Source organism: Mycteria americana, chromosome 11 (assembly GCF_035582795.1).
Source record: "Mycteria americana isolate JAX WOST 10 ecotype Jacksonville Zoo and Gardens chromosome 11, USCA_MyAme_1.0, whole genome shotgun sequence".
Taxonomy (NCBI): Eukaryota; Metazoa; Chordata; class Aves; order Ciconiiformes; family Ciconiidae; genus Mycteria; species Mycteria americana.
The window spans coordinates 24,469,518-24,483,150 of record NC_134375.1 but is presented as its reverse complement, the minus strand read 5'-3'; the positions used below and the strand labels follow the sequence as shown (position 1 = coordinate 24,483,150).

Below are 13,633 nucleotides of genomic sequence, written 5' to 3'. Positions count from 1 at the left end.
CCAAAGTTATCAGGCGCTTTGAGTCTTTCAGTGGTTTCAACTCAAACTTTAGCAGTGTAGGGGAAATAGGGAATGTTTGTGAGCTTTGTTGTCACTTTTAGGGATGGTACTTGATTGCCATATCAATTTAAAAAAAAAAAGGAATTCAATGTTTTGGTACTCTGTGTCTTAGTAATAACACAACACAATAACTAAAACTCTCTTATCTGATTAGGAAAAAATCTAACATTATGAAACACTAGCAAAGACTTGAACAGAACATTTTAAACAGAAGGTTTAAAATGCAGAAGGTACACTCACAAAATTAAATACACTGTTTAAGCAGAATACAGAGAACACTAAGTACTATATTCTATTCAACGTAAATAGATATGAAGGAAATTTTTGTCACCGATGTTATAATTACATATGTCATTCCGAGACAAATCTGTTTCTCTCTGGACTAAAAGATCCAGATGTTCCTATTTCAAGTATCTGGCTCCAGCACCAAGCAGTAAACAAAACAACCTATCCTTTCTATCAGCGTGCAAGAAGAATTCTCCAGCACTGGCCACTTCTCTACCCTTTTCCCCCTCTCCAAGTTTTTATTTCTTTTCAACAAAGCAAGCAAACAAAACACAACAGTATAATAATCTAGCTTCTACTGCAGACTTAGTGCTAGCCTTTAGTCAGTTTGACAAGCAAAAAGGGGCAAAAAGTTATCTGGGTTTTTTTCATAAACTATGATTTCAAATGCAAATACAACTACTTTTAAGCTAAACATACTGTATTGTGTTTTGCAGTTGACACTATGCAGCAAAACAATGTTGAGAGGTTCTTTCCAAAGATTATGAGTATTTATGTTCCCCATTTAGTGACTCATGCAGCTAGCAATTTCTGAGATTAATTTAACTCTATCCTCCTCAAACTTCTGAATTTGAAAGCAAGCACTAAGTTGTTACTGAAAAGTTGTAACAATGACAAACACAAAGATTTTATCTATGATTTTTTTTTAATCTAGATTTTATCTAGGGGAAAACTACTTCCAGAAATAACTATGTGCTATTTCTGTAAAGAATAGTAGAAGGGCTATACAAAGCTAAACCAATTTAAGGGACAATTTATTAAACAAAAAAGAGGAGCTTTCTGCAACTAGCACTTAATTTAAGTCTTTTTCACGGTAATGGCAGACTCACAAAAAAAGAGATACAGCATGCATGCCCGGTGTGAAATTAATGCAACTGCTGCCACATTTTTTCATAGACTTTTCTTTTCAACCTATTCCTGCCTCCCTCATGATAAAGGAGTTTATCCTCAACAAAAATACATTAAGAATAAATGAAAACCAAAAGAAATACCACCACGGTTGAGACAAACACAACCCATTTTCCCCTTTATCAGAATCATCACTGTCAGGGAACAGTAGCAGGTTCAAAGTTTTATCTGCCTGGAAGGGTGTCGCATTTTCTCCTTAACATTAAGATTACGATCCTTTCAGCCTACTACCTTAACCATCATGATTATTTCATGCAGGATTGCTGCACAGTTTAATAAGTCATTGAAGTTTGTCAAGTTGGTTTTGCATTTATTAAATATTCAATTATTCAATTCAATTATTCAATAGACTTGAATTGCAGACAAAAAGGCGTATTGTCCTAAAGTTACCTTCTTTTCAGTCTTTACAGCTTTTTACCTGCAATTGCTAAGCACAGTCACAACCCAAACCGACATGGGAAAGTTTGCAAGATCACCCCGCCACACAGTAAACAACGTGCTTGAGAGAATTTTTTCTAGGCTATTAATTACTTATCTGTGGAGCATCAACAATGCTAATTTTGACAGCATCTATTTCTGTAGGCGAAGTATTTTAAGGCCCATACTCTCTTAAGAACCTCACTATCTGCAGAGGGACACCAGGTTTGGGATACACTCATCATAGCCTGTGTCAATACAAACGTGGTGGCTCTAGGCGCTGTACTGCAGTTCATACGTGCCTCTAACCTCTCCCAACCACCTGCTCTCTGGATGCATCAGTTAAGGCCATATACAAGCAGAAGCAGTCAGCCACCCCCAAAACATGCACTGTCCAAATAGCTGGTTGTTGTCTTCAAGACAAAGGTGATGGTCCAGACAGAACCTTCTGAGGGAACACTAGCTGGACACACTGTAATATTAAAAATAAAATCAGTAGGATTCTTGATACAGTACCGACAGTGCAATGGACATATTCTTCTCCTAGTTATAATCCCAAAAATTTATTTTGGAAAAATGCTGAAGTGTTTAAAATAAACTAATGGAAGTTGTACTTCTATTTAACAACTAAAACGTTTGAGAGACAATACCAGCAGAGCAGCTGTTCTTGATCTACAGAAACCACGCAAATCCAGAAAACTTCTGCCAACTTTCCAAGTTCATGCAAGCTTCAGCGGTATAAAAGCCAGTAAACCTTTTTGAATACAAGTTGTACCACACATTGATTACACCTGTAGAGTTATGAGGGGAACTGCATGACTGTGAGGGTAATTAATCCTTTATAGAAGGGGGGTGGGGGGGGAAATCAGTAACAGTAGGGCACCTTTCTACTCACATAATGTTACCACTTCTATTTGTATATATAATGATTTAACATGAAAAGCAAAAAAAAATGCTCTTTTATTGTAAAGAACACAAAGCTTCTGCTTCTTGTCCAGTTTAAGCAATTTTATGCGAGGGGATTGCTGGATTTCACTACTGGCCACTCCTTCAAGTACCACCCTCAGCAGTGGTCTGTGTAAGACACATAATACTCTAAAGTAACTCATATACCTATGGCAGCATGCCTACTCAGATTTGAAATCCTTAGACTACCCATCAGCACGTGATTAAGAAAAAGTAAATAAATATGCATGTACATATGCCCTTGTGTTTAGATATTAACAGCCTGACCCGTTAGCATGCTAACCCCTTCAGCTGGATTCCGTGCAGTGTTGAGCACCTCTCAGTTAATCATTGCTCACATTTCCATAATTGGCAGCATATCACTTCGTCTTCAACCCCAGCTGACACTGGATGGGAAAACACTTTTTGTTTGTTTGTTTTTACACCCTCTATGTAACATTTGGGGATGGAGGGCACCACAGTTACATGCTACATAACTATTTATTTCAGAATAGTTACTTTGCAGCTATTATAGTCAAAAGCAAAGCACGAGGTGTTTGTTAATCACAGATTACTGGAGCGTATTTACCAAGTCCTTTATCTTCCAATTATTTGCCTACCACACTACAGTAGTTCTACATGCTCTTAGAGACTTGTGCAAGACCATAGCCATTTGTTTATTCCAGATTTCATATGACTCGGACAACTGAAATCCGCAACACACCCTCACAAGTTGAGAGGCACAATTTGATAAAAAAACAAAGGGACTTTTCTACGACCTAGAAAATATTAGATATGTGGAGATAACATTTCTTTCAGCCAGTAAGTATAGATGCAAACATGAAAATTTCAAGACTTCTTTGTCCAGCAAGTTCAAGCATTTTCATCTGTTTCCACCTTGTATTCCAATGTAGTGCTGCTCTGCTCAGGCTTTTTCCAAGTCACAGATTAGAATTTATCTATAAAGTACTAGATTTACCTATTTACCTGTAAGTACTAAAATTTATCAATAAAACCTACGTGACCTTGCAATGCTTATATCCTCAAGATGTAATAAACAAATAACATGAAGGGACTGACTACATTAAACATTAAGAGACTAAGTTAAACAAAATAAAACCATAACAGGATATATAGCACCTCAAGTCTTTTAGTCTTCTACTAAGCGTATCATTTGCCAGTTTCCCTACATGTTACACAAGAAGAAAATGGTAACTCTTAACAAATTACTTCTCAAAATGCACATCACACTTAACTGAGCGTAAGGTGTCTGCAATATAATACACACACACAAAGTACTCCAAAAGGATTCTAAAGGCATTTATTACAGTGTTTGTAGCAGCGCACAGATGCTTTCACAAAAAATACTCAGAAGAATTATGCTTCGTCAAGAGAGATTGTTCAAAAACCTAAAATACTGAAAACATACAAATAAAACTCTAGCATAAACAGAATTTAAGAGGTCAGGTTAATTTTCTTTAGCACCTAACTCAAAAGATCTAACATGAAAAACTAGCTCCTGAGTCAATATTAAGACATTTCATACAAACTCCTGAGCAGAATCAGGTATCACCCACTTCAATCATGAACAGCAAAGCAAAACAGATTTTTTGTTTAAGGACACGTGTTCTCACTGGACACTTGCTGGAAGCAACTCCACATAATACACCTCCAAATCGTGCGCACAAAAGACTCCCACAACTTGGAATCACGCCAGAACAACTGTCTACACAAAAGCGGCCCTGAGAAGAAATGCACTATTCAAAACAGAGCGGAGATCTGAGAAAATGTGCAGGGAATGATACTGAATGTTACAGTGTCTTCACGGGTCACGAGGCCTTGTCACATTGCTAACCGATACGCACAATTCTGATGGGACGTTAAAAGGGATTTCTGTTCAAAACAATACGGTGTTTTGTTTACTGAAACTGGGTAATAAATATTTACTGAGAACAGGTAGCAACTCACATGTATAAAAATTTTAAATAGAAGGGCTAAATCCACTAAATGACAAGCCAAAGATATTCCTGTGCATTCCCTTACTTCATGCACACTGGGGCAGCTCCGTTTCACACACTCCCCTAACTACATTCTGCAGAACCTGTTATTCCACAATAAATATTTTAACTCAATTTGTTTCCAAATCCCATGGCTTCCCCTATTCTGAATTCAAAGTCTGCACAGATATAGCATCCATCTCATAACTTGTTGCACTTGGTAGACCTCTGTGCATGCTGCAGAATTGGGTATGTCACCAAATTAATTCTATAACAAGTGTTTGAGGCTGAAGGAATTTTCTCTGCCCTTTCGCCATGAAAGTGTAGGACACAAGGTACTGAAGGATAACATTTAGCTATAAATTATATTAATGTATGCAGGCACACGCTGAAAAGATATACATGAACATTTATACATTCACAAGATTTAAGAACTATATAGAAAAAATAGAGTTGTCAACTACCAAAGTTCAATTTCTTGCATTAATGTAAATGGCTCCTTAACAAATCACGAATTCTGGTCACCGCCAACCACATCACTAAGATAACTCTTAAAACCCTGGCAATGCCGCACAACCCTGAGCAACCTCACAGCGTTTTCACCTACACGGGCCTTCACCAGCATTAACCACTTAAATTCAGGCAACGATCCATGCCATGCTCATTAATGTTGTCTCCCTTTTACAGCCTATTCAGAGTCTGCTGTGACTGACCCCACAAGTGTAAGTAATTACGCTCGGGGTTTGTTTTTTCCACCTTCCTTTTGCCTAGAAACCTCCTCCTCCTCCGCCCCCCAAGGTAGAGGCTGTGCTGAGCGGAGGGAAGGGCTGGAAACCAGCGACCGGCGAGCTGCTCTCTTACTCGCCAAGCCAAACAAGCAGCTGAGGGAATAACCGAGTTGTAATAACAATTACGGTTTTCAAGGGAGGCAACAAGCACCTGGGACTTCGGCCCTTCTTTCGCAGGGCTGTCCTTCTGAACTGACGCTCGTGTAAGATTTGTTCCTAAATAAGTGTAAAAAGTTCTTTTAAAAATAAATAAAACCAAAACGGCTGCTGAGCCCTGAGAGGAAGCGGGGCAAACGCGCCCGCCGCCTCCAACCGTCGCCGCGCCGGTGGCGCCGCCGCCCCCGCCCCCTCAGGGCCCCTCACAGGGCTGCCGGGCACAAGCGGGGCTCGGGGGTCCCTGAGGCGGCGGGTCCCTGGCGTTAGACCGGCCTCCGGCGGTGAGGTACCCCCCGCCTCCCCCTCCGCGGGGCATCGCCAGAGCGAGGCGAGGAGGGCGGCGATAGCCTGAAGAGATGAAGGAGGAGCAGGAGGGTGCGTTCCCCGTCCCCCCACCAGGAGCCGGCGGGAGTCCTTCCCCGAGCCGCCGGGGCACCCCCGCTACCGCTCCGTGTGGCGTCCCGTAAGAGGCGGCGGGTGCCCCCGGAGGCACAAGGAGACCTTCGTGGTCAGCCCCGCCACGGCCGCCCTTCTCCGTGCCCGCAAGCCTGGGCCGAGCCCCGCCGGCTCTGACAGGCGGCCGCCTCCCTGCCCAGCCCCAAGCAGAGCCCAGACACAAGGGACAGCACCTTACCTTGCACCCTCCTGCTCCTCCTCGGCTCCCGGCATGCGGCTCGCAGAGCTGCCGCCCCGGCGAGGACCCGGCGGCAGCCGTCGGCGGGGGCGAGAAAGGGCGCCGGGGGCTGGGCAGGGGGAACCGTTGGCGGCCAGCGGCGGGAGCGGAGAGGACGCGGGGGGGCCCAGGGCCGGCCCGGCGGCTGTCAGGGGAGGCGGAGGGAGGAGGCGTGCGTGTGTGTGTGTGTGTGTGTGTGCGCCGCCCCCGGAGCCCGCCCCTCTCCGCCGGCCGAGGCCCGCTCCGCGCCCCGCCTGCCGCCCGCCTCCACCCACCCCGCCCGGCTCCCCGCCCCTCCCGCGCGCTGTCCCCTTTCCCAGCGCGGGTCTGCTCCTCGCTGGCGCGTCCCTCCCTTCCGCCCCGGGTCCCCCGGCACTGCCCCCCCCCCCCCGGCACTGCCCACCCCGGCGAGGTGCCGCCGCTCGGGCTCGGGGCAGCTGCCTCCGCAGCGGTGGCCCGACAGGGCCCCTGCCTCTTCCCCGGCCTCCCCCTGAGCCCTCCGCCGCCCGGCTGGGGAAGCGCGGCCTGCCAAACGCCGGAGGCGAGGAGGGGCAGCGGCACGCCGCCCGGTTCCCCGTGAACGGGCTTTGCACGGCTTGGGCCGCCCTGGAAGCTCAGTTTTCACCGCCACGTTGGTGTTCAAAACAGTTAAGGAGGAAGAGCGGCCACAAAAAGCACCAATTCCACGCTGAGAATCTCAAACGAGATTAACAGAGAGCGACCAGGAGTAGGTCCCATTAGGTCAACAACCTGGGGAAAGCAGTGACAACTAATTTACAGAGGGTAACAGGCATATCTGCTTTGGAGGAAAGAAGTATGGAAATATACTAGGAAGCCCTATTGGTCAGAAAAAAAAAATAGGGCTGCAAAGATGGAAGCAAGTGGGTTATGAGCTCTTCAGATGAGGGACTATCGGGTATGCGTTTGTACTGTGCCTGGTAAAGATAATCTTACTTTCTGTGACCAAATTCTATAGGCACTAGTTCAGTATAATAATAAATACCAACAATTACATCACTTAACACAAATGCAAACTGAAATGAAATGTCGGGGGTAGGTCCTTTTCAGTAGTAGTACTGCCAACATAAAACAGCCAATGGAAAAACCCTAATAAAAGATGAAAAGTAGCTCACCACATTTTGTAGCCCAGGCACCAGAAATATTTTAAAATAGAATAATCGTGTTTCTCATCTATGGTTAGGCTTCCCATTTCAAACCTAACATCTTGCAGTGAGATTTAATCTTTCAGTTGTTTCAAATTGCTGAGGCTAGAAATGCGGTGTGGACATAGACATATGGACATCGGACCTTGTTTCTTTTTAAGTAAATGTCTTAAATTCCATTTAATTTCTTCAGTTTGGGATACTAAAGTAATCTCTGAACTCCACCTTACACAGTATGAAAACACTCTGGAATTAAAGTCAAATTTAAAGAAACTGGTTCTTAAGGTGAAATAGTCTTTTTAAGCTAGGGACAATTCAACTGGAAGATAGCCATCAAGATGCCATAGTAGTTTTACAGCTCCTTTTTTTCTGCTCCTAAAGCAGCAATTCACATAAATTAGACCAGTGTATGGGGACCTGGCACTTTTCTAGCCCTATGGCAAATTAGCTACACAGGGATTTATGTTTTAATCAACACTATGTTATGGGCAAAACCTGTGCTCCCAGCAGCATCGACATAATTAGCAGAATGGAGTAATCTTTGAGGCTGCTCAGGTCTGATTATTTCCAATGGGTTCCTGAAACATCGGGCCTTCCTCACGGCTGCTGCCAAGAAAACTAGAAAACACACGTCCCACCCCCTGCCTTGGTAGTGCCACTGAAGCGGTGCCTACTACAAAAGCAGAGCTGCAATAGGCAGCAAGTGCCTGTCCATTTTTTATTCAGGGCTTACCATGCCTGTAAAGGAAAAGTGGCAGTTTTAGATCCCTGCTTTAAAGCTTAATTTGGTATTCATTATCCGGAAATGGGAAGAGATGCTCTGTTTAGAGACCTTTAACTTTTAGTCTATTTCATGCGTCCTCAGAATTTCCACTTACTTATGTGCACAGGGAAATGAAGAATTAGTTGGCGTAAATTCTATCATTATATAACATACTGGAATCTGCTTGACCACATCAACTAAAAATGTTGTCCAGGGAGATTTAATACTTTTTAGTAATTACTAATTTGTAATTCCTGGTTTTTAAGATGATAAACTATATAACGCAACTTGCAATTGTTGTTTACTCAGTATTTTTAAATCTTAACAAGCATGACATTTTCTTTAGTATGCAAAATATACAATCCAAGTGTTAAACGTATTATTACTTCAGTCCAAAACATTATCTTAAAATACAGTGATATTTGACAGTTATACTTAAAAATGTTTGTTTTTAACAAGCCTATTTAAGGGTAAGAGCAGGAATATTCAAATAAATATACCTGTATTTCTCAGGTCTAAAGGCAGTCTAAGCAAAGAGGGTAAAGTTTAGAAAGAAGAATCCTGCCCTGCTTTCCTGATTCCCTGTAACTATTATTCTCACTCCACCCTCAGTAGCTGAGCATTGTCCAACTATTCTGCAAAGAGATGGTGGTTTCCTTCCTAACACCTAAATCACACCTTGGCATGTTTGCAAAAGCTACAGCAAAGAGTAGACAGTTTCCTTTCTGTTGGTGACTAATGACTTTCATGGGTACATCCCCTATATTAGACGTTGCTAAAGACAAGTTGGTCTAATTCTATTCTCACTTTTAATTATTTTGAAATAAGTATGATGTAACTGACAGCAATGAAATCACTCCTGATTTTCATCAAAATTATAAAGGAGTCATTCTTGCAAACCAGGTTCGCATCAAGCAATGCACTTCCAGAGGGAAAGTAGTACCAAGGAGTGCTATGGGGCTGAAACAGGCCCCTGCAGAGTCCGTCAAAAGGCTGCCCTAAGGTAACTCACACTTCGGAAGTCTCTTCAGAGGTGGGACGTTGTAGAGGAAATAAAACACACTGCTTAACGTCTGCCCCAAACCTACCTCTCCCTTCTCTTGCGGTTCTTGCTGTGCCGCCCTCTGTTTCCCACCATGCTCCATCAGTAGATGCCTTGTTGCAGTGGTGCCACAGAACTTTGGGGCATGAAACAGCGCCCTGTTGGTTGTTCTGTCATGCAGGTTATTGCAAAACAACAAAAGCTGCAATAATAATCTCTCTAACCAAATGCACTGACTGGTTACAGACTGTTGAAAGAAGCACCATTATGGCTCAAGACCAAGACGGGAATCCCTGCATTCGGTCTGCAGCTGACAGCAGCCTCATCTCTGTTCTGAGGTGGATCTAGTTCCTATCTAGTTCCTATCCACTTCTCATGTAAAATGAGGATAGTAACACTTGCTTATGGCCTTTAAATCCCCAGTTGTGCACTTGTGAGGAAAAAAATCTGACTTGTGACACACCAAACAACTTCTCTGATGTATCTCCCACTCACATTGTTAATATCTGATTTCATAACCAGACCCACTGGAATTGGTTGAATCATCTGAGAAATAAAGCATTACTAAAAAGGGTGTGGCCACAGCATTCATAAAAGGCTTAGAAAATGTTACTGAGAAAGACTTTTCTATTGTGATTATCGTGCCGCAACTTACTTTCACCAGGCAGTAGCTAGCTGTAGTGAAAATATTCTTGGCACTCATTTCCTCCATGTAAAATCCTTCTGGGAACTTTTTTCTTTGAAACACAGTTTAGTTTAGTAACTATGTAAAAAACAAATAAAACAAGTCCGTTCCCTAAGTGTTTAATTTTCCCTTTTGCTATGCTAGGCATCCAATCTTTTGACAAGTTTAATCCTCTGTAATTGGGTTAGAAATAAAATTTTCTCAGCCTTGGAAGAGGTGACTTCTCTTTTTAGTTTTGATCTGTATATTTTTAGTTTTGATCTGTATCTTTAGTGTACTGTCAAAGGTAATAAAGAATGCTTAGTCTGCAGTTGTTGGCAATACTCAATATTCCAATAAAAGGCAGAGTGTAGCCTCCAAAGGTCACTTTAGTCTGATACGGGAAAAACAATCAGTCTCCCAGGCCCTTTGTATAATCTCGGGTTCCATGTCTATTAGTAAGAAATGTTAAATTCCCTAGGAAATTTTATTGTGATTATCAATAGCCAAATTTTTTTGATTGAGGAAAATCTCATCATAAACGTGGTTGGCAATTACAGAAATTCAGAGCAAGTTCTGTGAACAATTTGATTTGCAGTCAAAGGGTTAATACAGAATTTGCACAGGGAGCATACATGTGTTATAGCATTTACAATTCCGTGAAACCACAGATGCATACTTCCCCTGTGGAGAAAAAATACCAATTCGATAGACTATTAGGAAATACATTTACCTGACTCATGTAATCAGCAAGACTGCCTCTCTCCAAGCAGATCTTTTTGCACACCAGTAGCGACTAAATAGCTAGAATTCCAACGAAATCAGCAGCCCAACAGGACAGCATTCCATACACTCACTCACGCTAGTTCAATCCTCCAGCTATTGTCAAGGCCTGTGAACCTGCCAGCACAGCCTGGAAAAAAGGTAGTTTGATTTTTGCGGTAAATCAGCCTTGAATGTTACAGCTCCCTATCCATTAAAAATGAAGTCTTTTTATTAATGGAGGAAGAAAAGTCTCCAGATGGTAATTTCTTCTGGCACTGATGTTTACTATTATAACTATTATGTCTATTAATAGCTTATTATTAACTATTATATCTAACTATATATAACAAAACTTGTTCCCCCTCCCCCCCCCCCGCATCTTTCATATTTTCACATTAATGTTTTCAAACTCCCAGCCTTCCCAAAGTATCTGCATCAGAGTAAAATATCAAAATCACTAGGAACGGAGCTTTTAGCACTGAGGTAAGGTATGGGCAAGCACTTCAATTTTGGGGCATCTAGGTGACATCTGACACCGAGGAAAGAACATTTCCTTTTCCTCTGCTTTTTGTGAACAGGACAGTATGACCAATCTCTACTTTTTCCATGGACTGCTATAATATGAAATCATTGTCAACAGTGCAGCTGCCCATAAAAATGAGTATCATTGGTAAATCAGACTTTATTAAATCAGTTCTAAGAGAATACAGAATGAAATTGTATCCTGTTATAAAAGATATAAATTGGCCATTGTTCTGTTTTTTATGAGCCTGAGAAACAGCAACAGATGATAGCAACTAAAATAAAATAATTTATAGCAGGTAGAGGGAAAGATTCCTTCAGCTGATCTATAGCACAGCCTTTAACTTCTGACCTTCTAGAAATAATTCGGGTCTGACCAGTTATAGTTTGAATGCACATGTTGTGTGCAGCGCACGTTTTTCACTATAACTCAGAAAGTGTTTGTTGTTGTGCGGATTTTTTTTGTGGGGGGGATTTCAGTATCAAGTAACCACAATATTTAAATGCAAGATAAAAAAAAGAAAAATGAGACCTTACTTCCTTGAGTTTTTTGAGACGTATTATCCATATGCACATCCTCATATCGAAGCATATCTTTCCACATCCTCAAGGTGTAAGAATTTTGGCCAACAGTTCCCAAACATCAGGAAAGCATCCCGAGGGTTCTCATGTTTTAAACTGAAGGTATAAAAACTAGAGCAACACCTTCTTTCCATTTGCTTTCAACCAAAGTCCCTCGTGTACAGTGCTCCAAGGCAGAGGATACAGAGATTACGACTGCAGAATATACATATGGATAACACGTCTCAAAGAAGTCCAGTTCAGATACAGAGACGTTAACTTATCAAATTCCCTTTTGAATTACTAATGCAACTATTCATGTGCTTCATGACCCTTCAGAACGTCTCTGATTTACCTGGTGACAGAAGCAGAATTGGGAATTGTGGGATAAAGGCCCAAAGAAGACAACAGGTAAAACACTATAAACAGCATCCTGTAAATTCAACATAGCTAATGTGTATGCAGACTATCTGATATTAAGTAAGCAGTTCAAGTCTTCAATAATAAGTTTTACAGAGTCATTACAGATTTTTCTATAGCATTCCAAGTGTGATTGTGCCAGATCACAAGTCCATTATAAAAACCTTCATTTACCTGAGCAACATAAGGAATACGAGTGGTTTCAAGGCTTATCCCTGAAATTACAGTTTGCAGGGTTCATTGACTGGAATAGTGCTTTGAAATCCACTTGGATGAAAACAAAAAGCATATAAATCTTTGGTAATTATCATGTCTTTGACAAAATTAATCCAATCCAGGTTATTATAGTTTTGTAGTTGGTGTGGATAGATTTCACTTGACATGCAGAACCATGTACTGCTAGGAGACCTTCAGGGAGGATATAGGAAAAATAATTACATAAAATCACATTAAGGCAGTTTTATTAAAAAAAAAAAAAAAAAAAAAAATCGGACCCTGTCTGCCCAATACAGAAGTTTTAGAAAATTAAAGTTTCTTACAGTTGCTTGACTATATTAAACACCCATCAAAATATCCGTTTCCCTTCCAGATGTAGAGTCTGACCAGCAGGTAGAGAGTCTGGTTATTTGTGTGGTGTGCATAACTGCATTAAAAGTGGTTTGGGTAAAACAATTGCACTCTTAAGCCAAGTCTTCTTATACTACTAAGAAAAGCCCAATGAAAGAAACTGAACAAAAATGTTTTATTTTGATATTTAACTTCTAAATTATAGTATCATAAAAATTTTATTTCTGCAAATGTCAGCTGCAGTCTATTTTCAACAGTTGACGTGTTTATGTACAGGTACAAATTATGGCAACAACTATACTTATCATTCAAAATGCTGAACGCACTGTCGTATCTTGAACCTTCAGCTTTCCAATGTTTTCTCCACCCTCCCAGAAAAAACAAATTTTAAAACATCCAAACAATGTCCACACGCCTCAGTCTAGTAGAAATTGAAGGGATCCTTTCACCATTAACATTCTGTTTAGAGTTTACTAATGCTTGAAAATAGTAGTAAGCTAACCTCTAATATGTGTGTTAACATATTTGTTTTAAAAATATTTTTTTACAAGGATTTTTGCTGTTACTCTCGTTGGAGGGGAAATACAGAATTCTTGCAAATTCAGTACTATGTCCTTCCAGCATCTCAATATACACAATATTTTTCTATTTTTTAAAGCACTGTGGCTTTGTAAAAAAACTACGCTAAATGAGATTAAGTATTACTTTTCTCAATTTTGTATATTTTAAGTGTGGGCTGTCCTACTCTAAATTTTCAATTAATTGTATTCTCTTTCTTTTAAGGACATACAATATGCTGTTTCCACCTTACACTAAGAAGGAATGAAGGAATTCTTCTTTCCTCCTCCCCCCACCCCCCCAACAGATTTGACTGGCATCTGCATAGACCTTTTATAATTAAAAAAAATAAGATTTGCAGGATTGTACAGCAAATTT

At 41.2% G+C, this 13,633-nt stretch overlaps 1 protein-coding gene across 3 annotated transcripts in view; it reads right to left on the bottom strand.

Moving 5' to 3' along the window:
- ARHGEF3 (Rho guanine nucleotide exchange factor 3) overlaps nucleotides 1-6,344 on the bottom strand; it is a 141,421-nt gene extending 135,077 nt beyond the window's left edge. For 2 of the 3 annotated variants that reach the window (XM_075514027.1, XM_075514028.1), the window contains exon 1: nucleotides 6,192-6,344. In XM_075514027.1, the coding sequence (XP_075370142.1) occupies nucleotides 6,192-6,226 (35 nt within the window). In that variant the 5' untranslated portion in view covers nucleotides 6,227-6,344. The remainder of the gene's footprint in view (nucleotides 1-6,191) is intronic. The other variant, XM_075514026.1, reaches the window with a different exon arrangement.
- Between the last annotated feature and the right edge of the window lie 7,289 nt (nucleotides 6,345-13,633).